Source organism: Argopecten irradians, chromosome 2 (assembly GCF_041381155.1).
Source record: "Argopecten irradians isolate NY chromosome 2, Ai_NY, whole genome shotgun sequence".
Lineage (NCBI taxonomy): Eukaryota > Metazoa > Mollusca > Bivalvia > Pectinida > Pectinidae > Argopecten > Argopecten irradians.
The window spans coordinates 43040350-43067985 of NC_091135.1; the positions used below are offsets into that span (position 1 = coordinate 43040350).

The 27636-nt window shown below is 33.4% G+C and overlaps 1 protein-coding gene across 1 annotated transcript in view; it reads right to left on the reverse strand.

The window, feature by feature from the left end:
• The window catches only part of LOC138315592 (metabotropic glycine receptor-like), an 86015-nt gene that overhangs the window by 19868 nt on the left and 38511 nt on the right, over positions 1-27636 (reverse strand). The window contains exons 3-5 of the mRNA XM_069256727.1: positions 6282-6405; positions 5357-5500; positions 4705-4899 (exon numbers count right to left, since the gene is read on the reverse strand). Of these exons, the coding sequence (XP_069112828.1) occupies positions 4705-4899; positions 5357-5500; positions 6282-6405 (463 nt within the window). The remainder of the gene's footprint in view (positions 1-4704; positions 4900-5356; positions 5501-6281; positions 6406-27636) is intronic.

The following is a 27636-nucleotide window of genomic DNA, read 5'->3' on the forward strand; positions in this document are numbered from 1 at the left end:
TATGTCTGATGTCAGACGCTGAGCGCGAGCTACAATGGTCTAAAGCTGTTACATGAAATTATAGTCTGAGTGAACTAGATTACAGCCAATCGCTTCAGGTCTGATGGCGATCTGCTGGACACATGTGCTTATAATACACAAGGTCTAATGGAGTCGTAAATGTGATATTCGAGGTTTCATCAATTTCAATAGTTATTTAGACTTCCGCCATTCTACTTAAAGGTCTTTCACCTCAGAACCAGAATTTTTAAAAGGTTGAAGAGCTGCCGTTCAAACACACCTACAAATTATCCGCTGTTTTCCATGTTTTTGTTTGAGAGATTGATATGTATCGCCTTATAGATAATACCAGTACGCCGACAGCAACAGATTGGAAAACACTTACATGTTTTAATGGGAAATATTTTATAACAAGGAAAATGATTAGCTGCCATCGCCATTTTTATATAAAGATACAATGTATATCATTTAACAACGAAAATGACGCAACCAGTGCGATATCTTATTGTACACTTCATACGAGAATAGCTATCATGAGCGACGTTCACAGTAAGATATTTCACTTGAACGTGAATGAAAAATTCGCCAACCATTTCAAGTTCAAACTTATTTAATGGATCAAAATAAAAATATGTACGTCATTTTCATTAGGCAAAAAAGATAATATGTCTGTTTAAGGTTTAAGGATACCCGTCCGACCCTAATATTTTACCCCCGACCCTAATTTTTTCCACAAGTTTCTATGAAAACAAAAATAAATGTCGGGATTTCGATATCAGAGTCTGGTTCCAGCCATTATTTTAGAGTGAAAGACTCTAAAAAAATCCTCCCAACCTACCGACCCTATTATTTTGCCAACGTAACCCTATACAAATATATTTATTTTTGGCCTCATGATAAACTAATTTAATCTTACGATTTTGATGGTAGTCGATATTCCTTGTGCTACCGTTGACACATCGCATCTGTTGTTTTCTTTAATATAAGGTTATTCGGATTGAAACCATAAACAGATTAAGTAATTATATTACTTACATCTAACACAGCTGAAATTTCAGTAAGAAAATAATTGTTAATTTTGAGATACGAATGAAAATATATTTGTATGTATGCACAATTTGTTTAAAGAAGTTCTCACCAATTCAAATTTGAAATTAAGTTTCTCGCATCGGACTCAGAAAACTTGCCACTTTTACGGGACCAGAGACAGATATTTCAAACATAACTATCTAGGTAAGGAGAATACAGTCACCATAGAAAACTAAAAGGTTTTGTAAAATTACATCTGGCGCCAAAGGAAAATGTTCTGGAGCACAAAAATGGTTAACAGTCTACCAAAAGTCTATGTATTCTTTAATGGAGTCAGGTACATGGATATGACTCAATAGCGGTGAATAATACCGATGCAGTAATGTAGACATTAAAATGAACATATATACATGTGATACAAGTAAATTACTGTGTATTTAACATCGAATAGAAATAGTGCTGAACAGCTAAATTGGATCTCAGCCACAGTGAGAAAATAAAATGTTTCTTTTGGATCTGTTTCTGTTTTTAAACTCTTTCAAGACGCCACATTGCACCTTTTGTTACGCCTTAGAAGTGAGATACATACAGTGTGTGATCAATCATTATGTCGCCGTGATCCGTAAACCGTTTTTTACTATTACAAATTACTTACAGTGTACTTTTTACCGCAAATAATCCTGACAAAGAGATCTGATGAATGATATCCAAGAAAATTTCTCTTTTACTTCATTGTATGTAATGAACTTTTAACATTACTGGCAATGTCTGACAATAAAAGAGGGACAATTCTCATTTAATGAATGATTTAAGGGTTTTTTTCTACTCGCGAAGAACTATTGATTGTACTTTAACCTATAAATCTATTTTATTCGAAGTTGAGGGTGGAAATACGATTTTATAAAAGTCATTTTTACGTCGCCTTCTGTGAGCTGTTACCCTTATCAGTGTTGGTGAATGTTTTTCTCGTTTTGTACTGTCAATTAACCCAGTGTATTGTGTATGCAAGTCACCGCATCATTGTGGCTGCTGTGTTTTTATGTGACAATGCTGTGACGTCAGGTATGAGCGATAGCGGAACAGAATCTGTTGAAGCCCAGTAGATACTATTTTAAAGTTAGGCAATGCGCAATACATTTTAAATGTTTATTTTATATCTGCTTTCATTAAATAATGTTTTGTATATGGTGTATCTTTAAACATCCATAGGGCACTGTAACACATATCTGATGGACCATCGTTAATTTTTTAAAATTATTCCGTAATCCCCATCCTCAACCATAATCAGAAACCATGCATGGATAAGGTTGGAATGATGGAAACCATTTTTACCTTTACCTATATTTGTAGTGCATTGAAATCATCAATGGTTTACTTAGCCGTGTAAGTATTGGTATAAAATAATGACTGTTATTATTTTTCTGGATTTTTTGTGTCCCTTCGCATTGGTCAAAAACACGCCACGTGATCACCGATAAAAAACTATATTGCACGATTTTTCCGGAAGTAGTTAATAGGAAAAGTATATTGCATGGTTATTTTTAGATAACGTTATCGTCTACGTTACCAAAACGCTTAGTGTTCCCGGGGCTTTGAAAAAACCGCTTTGATGACCTGAGTTTGAAGCGTAACCAAAAAATGTGACAGACGACGTTGATTGTTTCGGTTTCTATCAAATATGATGATGACGTCCAGCTGAACTACAGTTTAAACTTTTAAATTTCCAACATAAACACGATAGGAGAGTAGCAAATAATCGAATACCATTCATTAAGCATCTGGAGCCATTGAATAGTGAATACGTTTGATGTTTATTTTTTAAATTCCACCTAGGCTAGTTACAACATTATAGGCCTAAGCTTAGGCTAATCCGACTGTATGTATACGATTTTTATTTTACGGAATGGAGTACTAAGCATAAGAGAAGGTATCTTAATGTCATATTGAATCTGTTAATATATGTTTGACGTCGAAGTGGATTATTTCAACGGAGAACAAACTATACATTTTATTGACTGTGTCCTGAAGACATTGAGCTACATGTATAATGGAGTACATGTACATGTATGCAATTTACAAACACGCATGCACCGGGTGTAATAAAAGCGTGAAGTGCATCATTTGATACTGTTGTCATATGTTGTTTTTAAACTTGTTACACAATCATAAGATTGTATATGTCATCACGAAGCAGAATATACAATGCGATGCTCATTTAGTTTCACACTCATTTCAAAATGTAAAGAATCCAGAAAGATGATAAAACAATTATAGCATTTTGATTTCGGTCACTACATGGGTATATCGACCACAGAAAAAATATTGACCTCGGACTACGTCCTCGGTCAATATTTTTTCTTTGGTCGATATAACCATATATCGATCTTGTCAAAATACTATATTTGTATATTACATGTATATGGTTTACTCAGCCGTGTAAGGATTGGTATAAAATAACGACTGCTATATGGTTTACTTAGCCATGTAAGGATTGGTATAAAATAATGACTGTTATATGGTTCACTTAGCCATGTAAGGATTGGTATAAAATAATGACTGTTATATGGTTCACTTAGCCATGTAAGGATTCGTATAACATAATGAATGTTATATGGTTTACTTAGCCATGTAAGGATTGGTATAAAAAATGACTGTTATATGATTTACCTAGCCATGTAAGGATTGGTATAAAATAATAACTGTTATATGGTTTACTAAGCCATGTAAGGATTGTTATAAAATAATGACTGTTTTATGGTTTACTTAGACATGTAAGGTTTAGTATAAAATAATGACTGTTATATGGTTTACTTAGCCATGTAAGGATTGGTATAAAATAATGACTGTTATATGGTTTACTTAGCCATGTAAGGATTAGTATGAAATAATAACTGTTATATGGTGTACTTAGCCATGTAAGGATTAGTATGAAATAATAACTGTTATATGGTGTACTTAGCCATGTAATGATTAGTATGGAATAATGACTGTTATATGGTGTACTTAGCCATGTAATGATTGCTATAACATAATGACTGTTATATGGTTTACCTAGCCATTTAAGGATTGGTATAAAATAATAACTGTTATATGGTTTACTCAGCCATGTAAGGATTCGTATAACATAATGAATGTTATATGGTTTACTTAGCCGTGTAAGGATTGTTTTAAAACAATGGCTGTTATATGGTGTACTTAGCCATGTAAGGATTAGTATGAAATAATGACTGTTATATGGTGTACTTAGCCATGTAATGATTGCTATAACATAATGACTGTTATATGGTGTACTTAGCCATGTAAGGATTGTTATAAAATAATAACTGTTATATGATTTACCTAGCCATTTAAGGATTGGTATAAAATAACAACTGTTATATGGTTTACTCAGCCATGTAAGGATTCGTATAACATAATGAATGTTATATGGTTTACTTTGCCGTGTAAGGATTGTTTTAAAACAATGACTGTTATATGGTTTACTCAGCCATGTAAGGATTCGTATAAAATAATGACTGTTATATGGTTTACTTAGCCATGTAAGGATTGTTATAAAATAATGACTGTTATATGGTTTACTCAGCCATGTAAGGATTCGTATAAAATAATGACTGTTATATGGTGTACTTAGCCATGTAAGGATTAGTATGAAATAATGACTGTTATATGGTTTACCTTAACGTCTCTGTAGTGTACTGTAAACCAGATCAGTAATGGTATACAGCACATGATAAGACCGGACACCCCCAGGACGACACTGCGCTGCATCCAGTTGAGGGTCAAGATACACGGGGACGGGTCTTCACACGTGTCACACCCGGCGGCGCATGGCAAACATTCGAATGATATGTCGTAGATGTTCTCTTCTCCCTTAATAGAGAATAAAATAGATAAGATTATAGTTTCACTTTTGGGAAATTTCAATTACTAGTATTTCTTAAAGTAATGCAATTTAAACAACGTGAATTTTATTGTATGGCGCCTTGATTTTGGGTTATTAGAGTTTTGCATAAATGAACAATATGAATAATCATTATTGAATTTCGTTGCCAAATTATCAAAGTTTAACAAATGATGAAATAATGTTTACTGATACATTCCCTTTCAAAAAGTCAAATAAGATAAGAGTCTCCTAAGATATACTGTTCCATATTAGATATTATGATAGAATGAAGTGAAATATCCTTTTTTTCTATCACATTTCAGTCAGAACGAGTATTCAAACTAATTGTAAACGACATACCGATATAAAAGGCGTCTACAAAGAAATTAAAGTCTAAAGATTCATTCGTATTCTAATTTTCGGGGATTTTGTCATAGTACATACCCGTGTCTTCTTTGCATACTCATATTCTACTTCGGTGCCATTGAAGTAGCGATGTGGTGAAACCAGATTGGGAAAGTAATACCCATCAAGGCAAACGCATTTGTATGATCCTCGACGAAAGCCTAGTCGTGGAAGTGGCTCACACTAAATGGAATTAAATTTCGTCATTAAACAAATTAATGCAAAGTGTCATTGTGCTTCATCTTGTATCAAATAAAAAAACTTTAAAAGCCAAAAACCTTCAAATGGTAATTTCTGAAAGTGTGTTCTAGTTTCGAAATGTCAAAATGGCCAGCCTCAGAGAAAAAGTCGTGAGATCGCTGTAACACTTCGCTACATGAGCCAATGTGTAAGGTATGGTGGATATTTCTGACATCGTTTAAGTTTGGGTCGCGTCACGTTAACTCGACTTTGCTAAGAGAATTATGTCGACCAATCGATTTTTAAAGCGAAATATTTGAGATAATTATGTCGGAAAGTCGATTTATATCTTGAAAAGTCGATTTAATTTATTAAGACGAGGTCAATGATAGCCAGGGCCACGATAATATAACTAAACTTTCAAGGCAATTTTGACGACATAAATATCACTAGTCATGTTATAACTCGACAAAATTTTCTCGGAAAAGTGAAGTTACCGCAACGCGACCTACAATAAACGATGTCATATATATGTCACCATAATAAGGTCATATACTTTTCGCAACCAATCTTTAACATTTTGTTCCTTCTTCAACGAGAATTTCATTTATCATACATATTACAATGTAATGCTATCTTGATAACGTTTCAAAGATTTACCATCAGAATAAAATGCAATACTACTGGTTTTGTATTCCATGTGAAGAGCTGTCCTCGATAGTGCGTTGGGTATAGTTTGGCGTTGGAGGGATAAAAGTGTGTGGATATGATATGTGAGCCTTACCCTAGTGGTGGAGGGTTTACACCTTGCTGATCCTGCGAACACATTAGGTTCCGTGGCTCCTTCTGGCTGTGGACATTGGTCAATATCTACCTTCTGTAAGGCAATATCTATGCCGCTTGTACCCCTGCAAAGACAAAATAAAACGGTACAAATGAGGCTGTTCTGATGAAATTGTAACATTTCACGACTGCGTCTAATTTTTTGACATGTTTTACACTAGACGAAGACGTACTACCATTCTATCTCTTAACCTGTCCTTAAAAGAACAGTGTGTGGTAACAAAGGAGAGTTGTTCATAAACACACTTTTGGTTGGTGTTTCGTGGTTGTTTTTGGATAGCTGCTATGACTTATAAGCAAACAAGTGATAATTCTCCAAATGATTAACATTTAACGTAAGTCTCTTAAGGATGTACACCTCTGAGAAGTCAAAATTTTCCTGTATTAAACTTTTTTCTCATATAGATTTTTGGAAAGAGGAGTTCATACCATGAAAGAAAATGAAAGAAAAAACATATGTCCGTGTGCTCGTTTTTGAGCTACTGTCACTCAAAGCACCTAGTTGACAAAATATTGGATTTTATGGGAATTATACACAAGAGATTAAAGCCATAATTCCTAATGAGTTGTTTGACATGTATTTATGTTTGTAGAATTTATTTTCCAGTCGTCTTCTTTTAAAATATACCAGTTTTGATTAATAAGACTGATATTTTTTCTCAGAATAACAACATATGCTACCCCTACCCCTTAATTTTGAGATAAAAAATGCACCATTTTCAGCCATTTTTGCCAAATCTAACCCTTTATAGAAAAAGTTCTGGTATTAAACTTTTGTTTAATACTTTGCATATCAATAGGGAAAGGGTTGTTCTTTCAAAATCAGGCAGAAAAATGGGGGGTCCGTGTGCTTACTTTTTTGCCCCACTTGAACATTTGTTATTTTTCAGTATTTTAGAGAAAAAAATAAAAGTGCTCAAATTACCATTAAATGTAAAAATAAAGTGAAAAAAATGAAATATTTCACACATTAATGCTCAATATTTTAATTACCGCGAACCAAATAAAGATTTACAGAAAAAATTAGCTCGATACAGCTAAAAATGGTGGTGCAGTGATGATTTAAGTAAAACCAATTTCAGTAAAAAATGGTAAAAATTTGGCTCTACTCAAAGCAAAAAAGGACACAATTTCAAAATGGCCGCCAAAATGGCCATTTCTTAAAATCCCCGTATAAAAAAATCTGCTAAAGTTAGAACTGTAATTTTTTGACAAAATTTGCAACTGGCAACTTGCTACAGATATTGATAAATTGTATTTGAAAATCTCATAACTTCTTTGATCTTTGTCGAAACGAAACTTCAACGGGACTGAAACCTCAGAAGAATACATCCTTAAGTGTTCATCTAAATATTTTTAGTTCACTTTAACGAATCATTATAGTTCTTATGTAATTACATCTTGCATACATCCAACAGTCAACCTGCCATATAAATTCTACAAGAAATGCCTTCTTTCCTTTAGCATGACGTCTCGTCGTTTGTTTACGGATGGGAGTGTTCACATCATTAGCGATATATAAAATCAATCTGGCGTAACCTATTTCCCTTGCCACAATTGTCACCTAAGTGCCATTGATGTGTGCCTTTAAATGATGCTGACCTTTGCGATGCAGTAATAACATGGTCTTTCCAAAGCAGTCGGGGCCGACCTGTCGTGACAGTGGCGACTGCGTGAGAAAATACTAGTCACTTTCTTTCTATCGGATCAGTAATTCTGTTGATGATGACGACCTTGTGGGAATTTCGATAAACATTCAGGAACAGGAGCATAATAGATATGATACAACATTGCAATTCGCCAGGGACGGTAGATAAAGCTGAAGAAATACTTAAATAAATGGACCAAAGTGCATTAATCAATCAGTATGGTGCTTCAGTATTTTGAAAAAACCAAATGCATTTGATATGGTTTGAAGATGATTCTATTACATTTGTACGTCCGACTCACTTCATGTGATTTATTCCGATTTTAACGTCATGAACTATCATTAAAGTGAATAGTCGGGCAAAGGAAACCAGTCTAAATGCGTTCTTTGGCCTTCCAAAAGTCATTGTATACCATAATGATGGTCAAGTTCTGCTTACGGTGTCCAGTTTTGACCATTGAAATTTTGGGGAAGCCCCGTGTAAATTTAGCACAGTTCTAAATATAAATTCGCCAAACTCTTTGAAAACGAGGCTGCGTGGAAATGTCAACATGGACATGTGTTTCTCAGTCGTGTCGGTTTCGTTTCGTGTGATAAACCACTAATGCGGTATGCAAATTGTTGTTTTGAGATGATACCTTTGATGCAAATGAAGTATTCTTACATTAATGACAATGCTTTGTAATAATTTTTCGATAAAAGCATCTTGTACATGGAAATCGACACAAATATTCGGCCGATGCAGAGATGGGGCCCCGGCAAGGGGCAATTATTGCAGCATCGCATTCGTCGTATTTTACATCAACCGAATCATGAAGGTTAAGTACAAATAATCGTAACATAATTTCCCATTTAAAACCACACGAAAACGTTCCATAGAACGTCCATGCATGTAGCTGTCAAAGATGTGAAAATAAATTAGCTCATACATAGATATTTTACAAGTACAATATATGTGTTCAATTATTCGTGTAGTTTTTTGCAGAGATTTAATTAAATTATCTATGTCTCTGTTTTTTTGGTTTTTTTTTGTAAACAATATTTGAGTTCTGGAGAGAGATGACATGAATGTCCAGCTGGAAGGAAAGAAACTTTTATGATGTATATGTATCGTACAATGTATATATGTAAACGTACATTCCATGTAGCTGCTATAGAATTACAACTAGGAAATTCTCTCAAACATTGATAATATTTAATTCTTCACATTCATGTAGGCCTATGCTGTGAGAATTAACACATCATATATGTTTCCAGAAAACATATAGGCCTACATGTATGTTACTTTCCTTTTCTGTTGTTTCCCGTTCTTTTTTGTGCTCTGGAGAAAAAGATGATTGAGTTGAAGAAAAGTAATTAATTAAGAGAAATGTGTACCACAGTACTTTGTCTGTAGCCGAGGGGTTCTATACTGTTTTAATAGTCCAGTAATTAATAATTTAATTGAAAATTTCAAAATTAAGATGAAATTGTAAATTCCATTTTTGAATGAAGTGGTTCCCCTCCTTTGAGAGTACACAGTGTGTATACCCTTTTTGGTTTTTAGGAATAATGCCTGAATAAGAACCTGAAATAACATGACAATCAATCAGGTATGTGTGTGTTGGGGGGTGGGGGTGGGGGGGCTAAAAGACAGAAGAATCATGAGGTTGGGAAGTTGTAACTTGAGTGGGGGGTTGAAATATAGAAGAAATAGCTACAGATAACTGGAAGTGGAAGGGTGCTTTATCATTGATCTGGTCATTGCATATTTGGGGTTTACATGGCTTTTTTTTTGGTTATTTAGTCTCATTGATTTTGGAGCAACTTTGAATCCATATGGTACTGTATATCTTTCTTTTTTCCATGTGTAGCTATTTCTTCTGTATTTCACCCTCCGCCCAAGTCACAACTTCCCAATAGGTACCACTTTTTTGTTTAGAACTCAAATCAAAGACAGATGCACATAGTACTACATACTACATTTTAGTCTATGTGTTTGTAATCACTGTTACTATAGTATTAATACATAAATGGTCTATGTACAAGTTACACATAAACAATAAATGTGAAATTTGGTTCAGACAAAAAGATTTTTAACATTTCAGATAACTTGCTAGTTTTATGGTTTTATTTATATGTTGAGTCTACTCTCTTGTAAAGTAGAATTTAGAAATGCTAAGACAATGGTATCTATATTGCTATATGTAAAAAAAATCCTTTTATTTTAAAAGTAATTGAAAAGCTATCTCACAAGCCCTGACAAACAAATGGGCAGGCATATGGATGCAAGAATTATAATCACTGGATCTAGAGGACTAATATAAACAAATATTTCTACAAAGTTAAACAATGAAAAAGTATTGCATCATAATTTTATTTAATGATTACAGTTGAAAGGAACATTTAATAAATTAATACTGTTTAAATGTTCTGTTCATGATCTTCTAGGTCCATATTGGAAAAGTTTACTTTCAAGAGCACTCATATCAAACATTCTTCAGTCTTCATATGATGCTAAATGTATGTATATGTATACATACACTTGTATACAGGTCCAAGGGATGAACTTTCTGTATTCATGTCACTATGCATGCATGGTGCCTGAAAAAAGAACCAACAATTTTTTTATATCTGTTGAATATGACAAAAATTGAAATGATCAATTTCAAATATATATAAATGAATAAATGTAGGTTCATTCTACAGTTTTTTTTTTTATTTTAGAGAAAACGTTTTATAAGTTGTGAATGTGTCACTGATGCATTTGATAGAATCAAATATTGTTTCAAAAAAGATACAAAATTCATTATCTATAGTTCCAACAAAAATTCAGAATAATTATAAATGATACATGGCTGCAGTACATTTCAACTCTGTAAAGTTTGTCATATACACATGAACCAGGTACAGTTGTAATAAATATACAAACACTATTTATTATTATGACCAGAAATAATACTGTATGTGTCCTCCAAATATATCTAAAGAAAAAGCTAAAACCTACATGTACAGATGTATATGTGTATATCAGAACATATACAATACAATTTTACCAATTAACCTACAATGTAAATCCTATATACAATGTATGTGTATAACACTACCAGAAACATGTACAGAACAAAAATTTACAAATTAAAAATCTATAAATATATACATCAGAACTGTATGAATTGACCGGTAGCATAATATTATAGATTAATTGAAACAAATCTTAGCTTGATAATGCACTAGCGGTTACATTCTAACTGTACATGCATTACAACGGTACATTTTATAAATATACAGGGCATTCATTACCCCTAAAGAGGCCCCACGAAAGAACCGCTATTTACCCCAGGGTTACGTTTTACGCGATTGGGGAACAGGTATGAAACATGTGACCATATGTGACCACTCATTTATGAAAAAATACTGCTAGGGACTATTTACATAATTATCAAAATACGAAGACTCACTCACTATCAGCTGAGCAGGGAGTACCGGGTAGTAGGCTAGGTACGTACGTATACAGTAGCGGTCCGGAGCCGCGTGCTCGTTTGAACTGTTCTCTTCACTATAACAAGTTGTATTAACACTCTCCATGCGTCGTAATGTTTACCGAGTCAGTTGTTGGGATTGTCGCTGCTCCATTGCCTTTCCTTTCGCATTTTAGGTGAGTCAGTTGGTTGTTTTGGCGGAAACCTTTTGGTTCAAAACTTTGTTTACTACGGAGAGTGGTGGATGTTGCGCATGCGTTAAGATTGACCTGCACTCATAGCCGGTCGGGAGGACTTTTAGGATTCCCATAGATATTATTATTTTCTTCGCATGTACAGCGATTTTGACGGACAGTTTTATTTTTCTAATTCATAAGAAATTATTCCGGATATATTAATACCATTTTTACCGATTTTACAGTCACTTGCCCGTTTAACGTCATGAACTATCATTAATGTAATTCTTCCGTAGAATAAATAAATAGGAAAAAACTCATTTCTCCTTGTCTGTATTGGTTTCAGATGTTATCAAAATATGAATAGTATAGGTATAGAGATTGTATCACGTTAAAGGAAAGCTATATCCAGTGAGTCACGGTAAAGGGTAGCCATATCCAGTCAGTTTGGTTAAAGGGTAGCCATATACAGTCAATCAGGTTAAAGGGTAGCCATATCTAGTCAATCATATTAAAAGGTAGCCATATCTAGTCAATCAAAGTAAAAGGTAGCCATATCTAGTCAATCATATTAAAGGGTAGCCATCTACAGTCAATCAGGTTAAAAGGTAGCCATATCTAGTCAATCATATTAAAAGGTAGCCATATCTAGTCAATCATATTAAAGGGTAGACTATACAGGCAATCAGGTTAAAGGGTAGCCATATCCAGTCAGTTTAGTTAAAGGATAGCCATAAACAGGCAATCAGGTTAAAGGGTAGCCATATACAGTCAATCATATTAAAGGGTAGCCGTATCTAGTCAATCATATTAAAGGGTAGCTATATACAGGCAATCAGGTTAAAGGGTAGCCATATACAGGCAATCATATTAAAGGGTAGCGATATCTAGTCAATCATATTAAAGGGTAGCCATATACAGTCAATCAGGTTAAAGGGTAGCCATATACAGTCAATCCTATTAAAGGGTAGCGATATCTAGTCAATCATATTAAAGGGTAGCCATATCTAGTCAATCAAATTAAAGGGTAGCCATATACAGTCAATCAGGTTAAATGGTAGCCATATCTAGTCAATCATTTTAAAGGGTAGCCATATCTAGTCAATCATATTAAAGGGTAGCCATATCCACTCAATGTTATTCTACGATTTGTGCGTGTATCGGGGCAGGCTAGCTGTTTTGTTAATAGCATATATTGTTAAGACTTTTTGCCTCGATTGAAAATGCTGGCAGATTATTGAAGATTATACTGTAGGGACAGTGATAATTGATATAAAGTACAGCTGAGCACACACTTACACGCAGAAGATTAACTCGTGTGTCAAACAAATAACTGATACTAGGTGGCATTGTCACTAATGCCACCTGGTGGATAAGAGCGTTAACTGAATTATTTCCCTTGATTACGCACAGTTGGGTGTTTAGATTTTTAGATAGATGATTAAGTGGCGTGAACTTTAAAAAAAATAAATTGAAATGTGAAAATACTTATAATGCATAAATGTGTACCCCCTCCACTGGAATTTCATTCTATCTTTTATATGTTGTCCATATTATGATTAAAAGCCATGAAAAATATAACAGCATTGCTTCAATAATACTTACACTAACGCAATTTGGAGAACATGTTCACGTTAAAATTGTAGCACGTTCACCGGAAGTATTGTTCTAAGATTGGAGTCGGAGCAAAAAAGCAAGGAATGGTTTCTGATAAAGAGGCCTTCACGAACTTGAGCAATTCTAAGGATATATATTTCTCCCCATCATAATGGATTACACTAGCCACACGCTACAGAATTCACATAACCAACCAACGTAATGGGTGTTTGTGGACAAGAACACGTTTCTTAATATCTTTATGCGTTTTTTATGCATCAATGTTTTGACAAATAAAGACATTAACACGATGAATAAGGTTTGATAGACGAGAATGATGATATCGATTCTCCGCCGAATTGATGCTATGATTATCCGGAGCTGCAGAATGTAGTCAAATGATTGCAAGATGTAATAACTGTGTAAGTATATATCGAATAATGACATGGCAGTGCTGGCATTTTATAATGTGTGCACTTTGGACCAGGCCAGGATCTGATGGACTATCAGACTCTATTACTACTGTGAATAAACCGAGAGAAAATATTGAAAGCTTTACTTTGCGTCATGCCTTCCAAATCAAATATCTAAAGCTATTTAGACGTTTGTTTTGATGTTATATAATCTTAAATCAATCAATGTCACAACATGTGATTGGTGCTGACACTGTTTACTGTTTTAGGTACTAGATGGTGAACAATGAAAATATACTAGTTTTAATGAAAAATATATCATTTAATGCATTTACACAGTTATTGCACCATATAATGTACCGGATGATACATTTAATTCATAACTTTATGTATCATATTGTTGATATGGATATAGAGGCTATCAACCTGCTTTCATTAATTCTCCTAATAAATCCTAATTAACCTACAATGTCCAAGCTCACTAATATCAAAGATCAGGACAAACAACCTAACATTGTTGCTGCTGAATTTTGAATTGAGCATGTTATAAAACCAAAGTAGAGTTCTACCAACGCATTTTTCTCGTCGTGAACTGTCACTACTGATGTCCTGCTAATACATAACTAAAACAGAAACCATCTAAGGAGCCTATACTTCCCGTTCCATAACTCACTCGTAACCTTAAAAAGCCATAGATTATCACAACAAAGTCGACGTTAAAAATAATTTCATACATGGCTTCCTTTGAAATACGACATGTTGAATAAAAACATTCTCTCTAGGTTTGTCTGTGGCGACATTCCCAATTAATATAATTATAATCTAATATCAAAATGATAAGATGGTTCCTTAGATAATACTGAAGCTTCCATATATGTCAAAAATAGATATTAAAAAACTAATGTTAAATGATCTCACATTTGCGTTTAGGCCGTGCTGATTTGTCCGACATTTCTTGATACTATTTGAAAATTATTTTGTCAGTAAGCAAGGAAAATGCAGTAATCAATCAACTCTTCAGTGAGTAGCCAAGCGAGATGAGACATTTAACTACAAAGGTTAGCACGCATAAAATTACATAATAAGTTAATCTACATTTCAGTTTGTAGCAATAACGAAGCATGATATGAATGGTATGTTAGTTACATAGCTATAGGTTACTGCAGTATGTTCCTTTAAGGAGGATTTGTGGAACATTTTAGGTGCAGTTTAGTAAAGCAAGTGCTAGTACATCAATTGTAGATGAACAGTTATGGTAAATGTTAAAGGCACTTAATCAACGCCATTTATGCTCGAGGACCGATGAAGTGTCCTTATTGTAACGCCATTTATGCTCGAGGACCGATGAAGTGTCCTTATTGTAATTGATATTGATAGAGCGAAGAGCGGCCGCGTAAATGTAAGATCATTTGATATATCATGGTTCCACTTAAATGCAGTAATTTACAGGTATCAGAGGCTCAATATTATATCCAATACAACCGTCTACCTATCATCCGCTTACTTCTTTGCACGAATGTATCGTCTGACAAATTTAGCACTTCTTGACCTTTCATATGTAACACAATGATCGTCTGAGTCGTCCGAACGCTCACACATCAAGGGCAGTTTGTATTACCAAACATTGACATCTTAACGCTGCATTTCAACATCAATCACATCCTCCTACTTCGGATTAAAACCCAGGAAATCAATCGCTTTACAACGGGAAGTGGGTGTTCAATTTTCTTTTTCGGACATCACATTACGTAGCTATCAGCCAACTCCTTGATTATTTAAGCAAGTATTGATACTGTGATTCCCAATCTGATTATGATATAGCAGGTTTGATGAGACAGTCAGCATTTCCTAACTATGGCATGCACATGAAATGACACAAAACTTCGCAAAACTCAAGCTAAGTTTTCTTCTGAGTGTTTGAGAACAACTTATATTTATTGAGAAAATTGTTGTATTTACAATAAAAAATCAACACATCCATAACCTTAACGGTTCAATTAGCATTATCATTGTGATAATTTTGTATATGTAATCAGGATAATGTGGTTCCTTTGAAAACAGTTTGCCAGTATTTGCCCAGTAAGTTTTAATAGAAATTGTTACTATGCTGTCCCCCTACTTTGGACACATTTGAAGCATTGTTGGTATATTTAAGCTTAGATATGCTATTTTAATGATTGATGCAGGATAAAAAGTATACATATTTCCTGTCTTAGAATATGATATGTAATTTTGGCTCTGGTCAGAAAAGAAAAAGTGGCAAACCGAAGACACTTTTATCTTTTTTTTATCCTTTCCAACATACACTGACCATGTATTCAGTTTCTATTTTTAGATTGGATGAAGGATATTTTTGACATAATTTATTGTATATATACATTTTCGTATGTTTTAATCACCGCCAGGGAGCTATATGTATAGTCTAAGTATCAACGCGTCATTGTGCGCACGTTTATCATTGAAGTAGATGTTCTACGTCACTTGTTCAACGTTGCGGAAGAATTTATTGTATAATGGGTTGTGTTTAAAGTGGCGATCAGATAATGATTCGCTTAGATTTTATGTGTAACAATCCGCAACAACCACCATTGTTGGTCATGGAATTATACCTACATCTTCTTATATGAAATTGCTACATTTAAGCGAAAAAATCGACAGTGGATGAAGTTTTTTTTATCAATGACACCTTTTCAATGGCACTTAAAACATCATAATATATAGCTAATAGAACGAATGCATTCAGCGTTTCATTATCCCCACATCATATCATTTGAAAAACACATAACTCTTTGTCATTGTCATTATAAGTATAAGATGTATATATCTGTATAATAATTATATAATTATATTTGGTGTTTCAATAGCTAATGTTCCTCATACTCTTTTGATAGGGCCATCAATGTCATTGTCCTCTTAATTAAGCAATAGATAATGTCCAATTAGGATGAAACATTAAACCTAATTTTGTAACATTAGATCCATCAAGTACCATATTATAGCATAAACTGCTAAGGAAGTGCTTGCATTTCATTCAAGTCAGACCGAATAGGTTAATGTTACATTATGAATCGAATGTTTCAACTATAGAGAACATTCTGAGACAGGATTATCATTAATAGTTTATTAACCGTATCGTCATCATAAAAAAATGTACGTGTTTTGTTAAAATATTAAAATTAATGGCTACAAGAGAAAAGCTGTAACAACGGCCAAATAGGATGGAGCACAAGTATGGACATATACCTGTACAACTATTGTTTTTATACCAATGTATCCGATATTGCTTGTATTTCATACTTATTAGCTATGTTAATTAGTGTAAGTAATCATTCAGGTAGTACGTCAGAAGTTTGACAACAAAGAAATACTATACCTTCAGAAGATTACCTGACACATGTTATGAGATGCGTATCATATCGAGTATTACATATAGTTGCATCAGAAAATCATATATGTATCCATGGCTTTACTTTTTGTGTCCTACTGTCCAATCATGTTGCTCATATAAGATAAGATATGAGAGAAGGTGATAACGTTCAAATAGAACATGTTTTTCAGAATGATCACATCAATAATATTGATAATTATATTTGAGGGGTCAATCGTATTTTACTTAGTAGAATGACATTTCTTCTTAGCAGATACATTTGTAAGTAGTATAGTTACCGTAAGGATCGTTCAGCCTTTTCATATAAAGATACCCTCTGTCTATTAATGTATGAATACATTAGATATATAATTTTCTTTCTTCCTTTAACGTGACAAACATACAGAGTTTGTGTTGGTTTAACAATTCGGCTACATGCGTAGCAAACTGAGATTCTGGGTGCCTGCGTTTTGTAAATAGTTTTGATTTGCATCACAATAGACTATAAATTCGATATTTTCAATACATATATATCAATTATTATAAACGAATAATAGTTTGTTTATTATATTTCAATTGTTTCTATCTTTATTGCTTTTCCACGCTGTTTGGACATATGGTAGTATCTATCTATTGAACTATATAAATTGATAATTCAGTGTGTTGAACCCTAATACAAAACAATGAAACCCAGTAACGTATGAAGGTAAACTGGTGTAAATCAAAGTGTAAATCAATACCTTTGACAAGCAAAAGATATTAACAAATACAGAGGATGTCATAAAAAATTCTGTTCTCTGACAATGTCTACATTAGAAGTTCGTAAATACCAATTAGCAAGATAGTTATATATTCTAACCTGGTTTACGAGGCTAAAATGTCTATACCTCTGTGAATTGTGTTTTCAGAAAGTGACTTATTTATGGTGATTGGTAATACGATAGTGCAACAAATATACCATTACAGTTTATCTTCATTATCTTCAAAATTGATATGATTTGAATATACATCTGAATTAATTCTTAGACCAATATATACAGGTATGTATTTCCAATATATACGCATATAAAACTATATTATGTCAGGAGGAAATCGATAGAACGTAGATGTATGAAAACATCAATTCAATATTGATTGTAGGGTGTTAAAATCACATCAAACTTCTCTGTTTGTTTTTACCAGCGAGACGTGTATGTCTTGTGTAGGCGAAACATGTGCAGTGGAATCGATGTGTAAATTCAAATGGTAGGAAATGATAAATATTATATTAACTTTAATATATTATTATAGTAAAAGTTATACTATTATTTATGACATTTCCGCATGATATTGTTTTAAAGCAGTATACAAACATTGAGATAAATGTTACTATTAAATGCAATTAACCACATACAATAATCAGTTGACATCCGTAATGGTATCCTTTAGATAATGCATTTCATATATGCCACAGGCGCTGTCTTTTCAGATATAAATGCGCAAATGACAACGTTATGATGAGTAGAACTAGTTTGGTACAACGCTTATCAAATCTTTTTTCTTTTCATTCATTAATAATTGACAATAAACGATACCAACAAATCACCGAAAGGGCAATCATAATCAAATATGTAATAGTTGATATTCAGACAATTTGTGACAATTGATTCATACATTATATTCGGATCGAGGTGAACAGAACATCGCTTTACATATATCTATTGAGATGTGATCTTCTTTTCTTCTAACATTTCATAATAATATTTATATTTAATAAAGCATTATGAAAAATTGATGCAATCATGTTAGATATAAATGATCTTAAATGTATGTTCATTTCATATGTTCTCACATGTTCTCATTAAGTCCCCGAATCCTGACATTATGTCACTGTTAGCTGGCGTCAAGTCCTGACATCATAATGTATTTCCAGCCAATGAAAAAACACGTTAGATTAGAAAGTTTTGAGATTGATTATGGTGCATATTAATAAGATTTGGTGAGAGATGCGATTAAAGCATTTGGGTAAATAAGGAGGTTTAGAGATAGTTGATGCTATATATTTGGGATGGTTTGGTAAACAATTTAATGTGAAAGTTAGAGGAATTTCTGTAACTTGCATAGTGGTAAGTAGGTAGTTGTTTACAAGTGTATATTTAATGAATATATCATGAATATTGTACGGAGATGTTGAATATAGTAGTGGAATGTTGGCGGAGAATATGAACGGTGGAGCGAAGGCTGTGATTCGTATGGTGTATTTAAAAGTATATGTTTGGGTGTGTTAACATTAACGATAAAGTTGTGTTTGACTGTATTTTTATGTGCTTTAGAGCATTCGGATCATGCCTGTGCATTACAATTTAGTAATCTCTACATCAGTATTTTTATTAAATGGTTTAGAGGATTTGAAACGAAAGAAAAGTAAATTGTGTAGTGACCAAGCCATAAAACAATCTAATGATAACCTGCTAATTTTATATCGTTGTTTTAGTATGTAAAACAATTAATTTGTTAAAAGACAATAGTAAATATAGGTGCCAAACCATTTTATCACGTCAAGGCAGGCTAACTATGCCATGTCTCGGAGTCATTTGCAGACAATAAAGTCCAGCGATAGATAATACCCTCCACTCATTTAATCATCTGGACAGAGAAGTAGGTCAAGCCAACTGAACGCTCCAGGATTCCGGAACTACAAAGGCCACACCAATTAGATCGTGTGTGATGATAGAGGTCCATTATTCGGACATGATATTAAAGAACAGGAAGGATGTCTAAGACCATTGATGTACAACACCCTTCATCATCTATAAGAATAAATACTTATAAATTAATTAAAAGATACACAATATGTGCTTTTTGGGAGCGATGGCAATGGTAAGATCATATATGAGAGTAGATTTCAATTCTAGAATAGAAAAACCGCTTTTTAATGGTTGTGACAGGTAGAAAATTTCATTATGACGTCAGAATACACTGATGTGACGTCAGAATTCAAGGAACGTCGTTAAAAAGACGGTTTCTGCTGGAACTCGTTGAATATCCTCAAAATGTAGTTACACTGTATATCATCAAAATTATCTTAATTCTGTCATAATTCATTTCTGATCGTTAACACTTGAAATTAAAGTTTCTATAGGAATATTCCATGGTTCAGTTTCTTTACGTCGATCAATTGCGAATGTATATTTGCTCATTTGTCATTGTAGTTATTAAATCTAAACTGTTGTTTCAGAACGATTTAGGGATTGCCACTCTGGTACATTAACATTTTTACCATTAAATTAAATCCCTACCAGTCTTTCACGGCATGTAATTACTGATTGTTTTTCTGTTTCTAAATACTTTCACATTATACATATTGTAAAAGCAGATTATTGGTAACATGTTTTAAGCATAATAAAGATAATGCAATAATTGAATTATAAAGTTAAGCTGCCGAGAACAACACAGATGTAGAATTAAACCCTGAACTATAAGTGCCATGTTTGGTTTATTGGTGTGGATACTGGCGATGTTAGGCAATCTCTAGTTTTAACGCATTAAATTATGCAAATCTAGCCAATTAAATTGTACTTGTTCAGTCATGCGGTCAGGCTTAAACACGATTACTGCATTTCGTTGTGATTTGGTTTTTGACAGATTTTTATGTTTTCACGTGTCAACAAATTTAACCAATTAACGTGATCTATTATATTGATAACGACATATCCGGTAAGTAATATCAACAACCACTAGTAGTATAAGCGGAACTCGTCGATAAAGGGCAATTCATACAGCTGAGCCACGAACTTCGACTCACTGGATGTGATGGAATCAAATTCAGTAAACGCAATCATATATAATGTATAAAGGATATCTCTAAAAGGAAGTTGTCTTTGAAAATTGCACTTCCGGGCATTTTAGACCATTGTTGTTAACGTGACTGTTAGCTAGGTATACATTCTCGTATATATATATAAATACATTTGCTACAGGCTGCAATTGGTAGCTTTATCCCAGTTCGAAGCTGTTTTTATATTGCTCTAGCTAATGGTTATGGTTTAAATCGAATCCGGTGGTTTATGAGAAAACAGCATTGATTTACCATTTTATTTAAGGTATCGTAACGCATCAGCTGGAAGAAACTGCTTTTTGGTGATTAAATTTCACACCTAACGGGTGATTCTGATATCGAAGAGAGAAAAGACATTCAATAGAATCAAAAATAGATTCAATCTAATGTAGTTCTGTGACTTACTCTGACAAATGCTGAAAGCAGTTTTATCGTTAAGTAGGACTCGGTTCTCGTTTATTAACAGCCGTAATGTGATCCGCTAGTGACCCAGTAATAGACTTGACCATTGACACTGTTTGTCCAATGGAAATGGATGTTTTCTAATATTCACAGATACTCATAATTTCAATAATGCCAAAATGACCAATTTATGTGATTTACCAAAATTAAAGATACTCCACCGCTGACAAATGGTATTTTTTACACTCTTAAAAATAGAAGCAGACGATATAGAATTTTTCTTCAGTTACAAAAGTTCCTTAATTTGCACCATTACCACCATTGAAAAGTTTGAGTTTCTAATTTTACTTCAAGTTAGAAATATAAAAAAGATAATTAATTGCATCCCGAAAAAAACCGTGACACAATATCCTATATGGAATGAGGTACTGATTGCGTATGCACCAAAGGCAAACATGATTATTTCACATATACTTTTTATGTTAATTAGACATATATATATATATACACGATTAAACACCAATTATTGTCTAAATGATGAATATCATGTATGCTCCGTCGGCGGGCGGTGGAACATCTTAATAAAATGAGTATCTAACCAAGGGTCCATTCAATGCACATAAGCAAAGTTTGCTCAAATCTTTACTTTAAAGATTATAAGAACTGCTTTAGGCATGGCCAGGTTGAATTCCAATCCTTATTTAGACTTTGATTTCTACTTTGTATTTTCTAGCTGTGTCGGAATATTTTAATCCAATCATCACTGTTTGAGTTTTAAACAACAAAAACAGCATATGAATTTATGATCGCTGTTGTTAACCTACAGGATTGTTATTGTATAAGTCCTATCAACATGATATCAACTCTATGGATGGATAAGGGTATATAGATTTCTAATCTATTAACATTATACTTAATTGTCCACGATATATAGACGCTTTCTGGGTGTTTGAGTATTTCATCAACACAAATGGGACATCAACGATAAATAGGGAACATTCTTATTTACTTGTTACAATTACTTCATTACATCGCTGAGTATTGCACAATAAATCGCCATGCAGCCATATGGGGTACGGTAGTGAAGTATTACAATTACGTAAGTAGTTCATTGCTTGCGTAATTGTGCTTTCGCAAACATGTTTCATTCCCAGAAGAAAATGTTTATTTTATTTTCTTGTTTTCTGAAAAGTCATCGAACTTAACCTACCACTTAACATGTTTTCATCTTCCCTACAGTTATAACAAGGTAGGTTATCTAAGGTAATTTATAAACACATTATTCTACTACGAAAACTTCCGAAAATCCAATTTCAAGTAGGGCAACAGATACATCAAGACTTCCTATTAAATTTCAATCCCATTTACGACGGTAGTCTAATAGAGAAACTAACTTAACTGATATACAGTGAATCGTTTTCTGAATTCCACGTATAAGTTTATGAACTATTTCATATTGATGGTACATTGGAATATAGAGCAAGGAGGGCCAGGAAACACTGGAAAACATTATTCTGATATATGGGTGATTTGATTTAATAATAAAGTTAGGTAACTTTTAGAATGAGGGTGAAATGAGTTTCCAAAATCTATTACTAAAGCTGCCTAATGTTGAAATCAGGTGGCGTTTCATAAAAAAATAAATTCTTAAATGTTTGCGTAGTAAAAGGTGCTGCATAACAATTGGACGACAATTATCGTACACTCATTATAAGAGCAATGGTATAACTTTTGCAGTAATGACCAAGAAGCAGAAAGAAATAATCTAATGAAGACAAAATGTCTGATCATTAAAATACAACATTTATAAAAACAACAAAATACAGGCATGTTGTCTTCATCGTCGATTCTGCTTTTTCACCAAAAAATAATTGAAAATTTCTAATAATTTAAAAAAATGAGTGTTAAATAATGAACGTGTCGACAGCTTAAATTGAATGAGTTGGAAACCAGTGAACTGATGTATGATTAAATCAATTTATCCTAATTTAAAGGAACAGAAAATCGACATTTCTCAATTAAAAACCATTCATCAAATAGAAAAAAAAAATCTCTATTAACTGGTGACAACTCAAATAATGCATAAGTGATTGAAAGTCTAAGATAGCTAATCACGGAATTATAATCGATCACATCACATTGAATTATTGAAGAAATAAGTCTAATTCAAGTTATAAAGCTTAAAAGTATGATACATAATAAACGCTTCTTTAACGATGTGTAATACTATAGAAACCGTAGGATGATCAATCTCACGTGCATAATAGTAAAATAATTTTAATTCACATTCAAGGGTTTTCTCAAATATTTATTCCTGGTATAATTACACTCAAGGTCTTATCAAAGCTAGCATGCATTCCAAAATAAAAACAAGGATAACAATTAGCATATCTGAAATATGATGATTCCTCACCATATCCATTTTGTTTCTACGCATATCAACGAAGTTAATTTTTCGCGTGTCTCGTCTTTGCTCTGCCTATTGTTCGTTGCTGCATTCGTGCTTGGCATATTTTCTACATGAGTATCTGGTTATTTTCATGACAAGACATATTAACTCTGATTTGAACCTATTTTGGAGGCTGAAATTAGCTTTCAGGTTAAAATGAGTTCTTAGTTCCTGTACACATGTAGCTCTCCACATATACAAACTTACACATTTTCCTCGACATTGGTTTACGTTAGTAGGAACATGGTAAAAGGCTTGGCTGTTCTCCTGCTTATTTCTTAATCTCACGTACAGATATTAATCATACAACAGGGGAGAATTGGCTTTTCTACTTGTCTTTGTGCTGTATAATTATATGTCACTATGTTGTTTCTTGTTCTTCACATATATTTGCATTCAGACCAAATTTCCATAGTCAGCCTGCATTAACAACGAGTGTCATTTGACTGAAGGTTGTATTGGGAGTTAGGTGTGACTGATGTTTGTTTATGTAAGTGTAGCGTTGAATGAACGCCCATTCCCCTTGACCTCTGGCTCTGTAAAGTCTAGAGTAATAATTGTTTTGACCCTTTTATACCAGATTTATACATTTCCTCTGTTTTATACAAGACTAGAGGTAAGATTGACTATTATAGTTTAAGTAATTGAAACCGCCCAGCATGTTATTGACAACCACATAATCAAAATTTACTGTTTTAAAGTAAATAACAATGCGTTTGTTATTTTTATTTTTGTTTTGAAAATATTCCGTTTTTGTCATAAACAATTGAAATTCTTGAAAGATACAACGAATGTCAACGCAAAATACCTTTTTCATTGAAATTCGTGGTAGAATATATTGAAATTGATGGAAAATAAAAAAAATCAATGACACATAATCAAACAAAACATACGCACACAGTACGATAAGCACACATCGCGTCCAATGCAAACCTACTAAATGAACCAATCTAGAATCGTCTATCCCACGTGTTGATTAGCGCTGACACAAGTGATATTTATCGGTTGGGCATCTGAAGTTTGTGGTGATGATACAGCGACATAGCAATTAGGTATACAATTAAGTAGTTTAAAAAGATAGAGACTGTCCTAATTAACCAAACACTACTGTTCTAGTTAGGGCAGAATATCATGGGAGTAGGTTTTCGATTGCAGATCAGGTCACTGATAGTGGCTGTGATGCAATATTGAAAGGATTGTCAGTCGCTGTACGAAGTGATGAGCTGCTTACAGGAATCATTTGATAGAAAGACGATGTCGAAAATTACCTTATAACAAGGTGTTAACAAGTTGCGTGGAAGAAGTATGGAATATTTTTTCTTTCATGAAAGAGTCTTATACTACTACACCGTTGAATTTTATGTTTAGTAAACGCCAAATAAGGGTTAGCTACAATCTTAAAAACTGGTTAAGCCCATTGAGACACATTGAATTAATTTTATAAAATTCTAAAATAAAGTCAGTTAACGTGCATCCAAAACATCCCAAACAACTGATTTTACTATGGTCGGATCTAAACTGACATACAGAGACTGATGGGTGTGCGGGGCCATAAAATGCCCTCATCATATAATGTCACATGCCCGGTGTTCTATTTATAATATGGCGATGTTCTTTCTCAAAAGGTTTATGCAAGTCGTTACAATGATGTACAAAAAACAAATGCAGTTTAAAAAAAAACTTTAAGTGTTTACACCAGGAATTTATAAAAGAAAAACTGAATGCACAAGATCCATATTCATTCGTTCTTATTATCAATCTTGGCTGCAAAATATCATGGGCAGGTAATTTATAATGCAACGATAACATAACATACTGAAAAGCGTGTTAACATTAACAATGATGCTTTCAGTTGTAAAAAGAAATACATATTACATTACTGTTACATCAAGCGAAACTTTAATATTTTTGTTTCTTGTTTTGATCAGTTCTTTAAATCTATAACGTTTTGCTTGGATTTAAAGCAAAAATATAAAAACATAGGCCTTCATATGTAAACTAACGTCTCAAAATGTATTGGTGTTTTCCTTATTAGCTAATACTCCGAAATATAAACATTTAGATATTTATTATATTTATTCATTGTATTATTGATCTTATGGTTTATTAACATATCTACATATCCCGAGTATGAAAATTTTTGTATTCATAAATCTCATTATTTAAATGCAATTATCAAACCTATGAATACGTCTCAAAAATAATATAGTGACATAGACGCCATAGCCTTTCTGTAGAGCAATGGACGTGCCAATGAGTCCACATGGCTTCCATAGCCAATAGTACGTGCAACGCATGTGATGTTCAAATTTTAAGATGAGTTATTTCCAATAAAACATTTTGTTATTCTATGAAGCACTTTTCTATCCTCGATACCGGCAGCTGGTTGTGATGAAAACTTGGATTGAAATGTCTATCAATGTCTAGCTTAATTTGATTCTAGGGACATTTATCGAGTCTGAAGTGCATAAAAGACACCCAAGAGTGACATCACCCAATGGAAAATGAAAGCTTACGTCTGCGGGATTAAACAGACGATATGAAAAAGCTGCGAAAATTTCATTTGCACTGATTGTTGATAAAAATATTGAATATTAATTATTTTCAAAACCTGTTTGATTATTACAGTCTTCTTTAATTCAATTAAAAGTGCACCCTTCCTCATGGATATGAAAGGATGTTGAAGAAAACAAAGAATTTACTGAAAAGAAATGTGTTTACAGATCTCCTATGTATTTCTATGAATGCTTTCATTCATGTATGTTATAAAACAATTCAAACTAGTGATCAAAGTGACATTAATTTCTATATATATATCTTGTACTTTACTGTGACAGGTTACAGGTTTCGGTCTGCGCCTTATATCTGAAGAATCCATGGAAAATCGTCATGTCTTGTTCATTAGAGAATATCGGAATAGTCGGAGAGCTCAGTTCCTGAAGCATTACATATAGCGATGCACAGTCGTATAGATATCTACCCGGCCTAACTCAATAAGGACGTACGTACACAGTGTTTGGTGAAGGTTTGTTACTGTCCTTGAGAGGAAAGTAATATGTGTATGTCTGGACACAAGTGTACTTTACGTGGATATACGTCGGTCCGTGATGGGCTGCCGACCACTCTCAATGCTTTAGAGTGCAGACATTTCATTTTCATTTATTTATTTCACTCAATTGTAGCTACTCAACTGACCATGTTTTATGTGGGGTCCACAACACCACACGATTCGAAAAGAAGAATCTGCAGTATAGTATTATGTTTCTGTTACAATGGACCCCAAATAATCCGGACGTAGATAGACCGGAAAACTCACAATCGGAAATAAAATGGCAGGAAACAGATTTAAGTGTATTTTATATCGTTCTTCGGCATGTCTACTTTGACTCCAGATTGCTGCTTTCATTATTCCGTAATATCTTCTTTACACTGTTATAGCCTAACGGATGTTTATGATAGAATCTTTCAAAACTATAAAGATGATTAATTCCTAGAGAAGAAACATCAACGGTAAATTCAATATTTTGATCGCTTTACAAAGTGAACGGTGGTAGGAAACAAGTTTATCAAGCTGCCCGTACATTTAAGAATATTGGCTTTAGCCATGGTTGAAAATGGTCCAAACGGTTCATGAACCGAACAAAAACAACAAAATACATCGACAAAGGTTAATTTCCATGTATCATACATGTTGTATTAGAAACTAAGGCGCAATTGATTGTCCATCGTATTACCACACGGCGTCCTTGTTACCTCAATGGATGTTCTGCGTACGCTAAAAAGGCTGGCTATTATTAGACTAGCCACATAATCAAGTACACCATCTTAACAACTATTGTACCACAACAGAGCAATCCTGAGAACACCTCCTCTAGAGATCAATTACTCTTATCCTTGTCCTTGATTAATAATATATAACACGGTGTATTCTTTAGTGCGGACATACATGCACAGTACGGCTGAAATC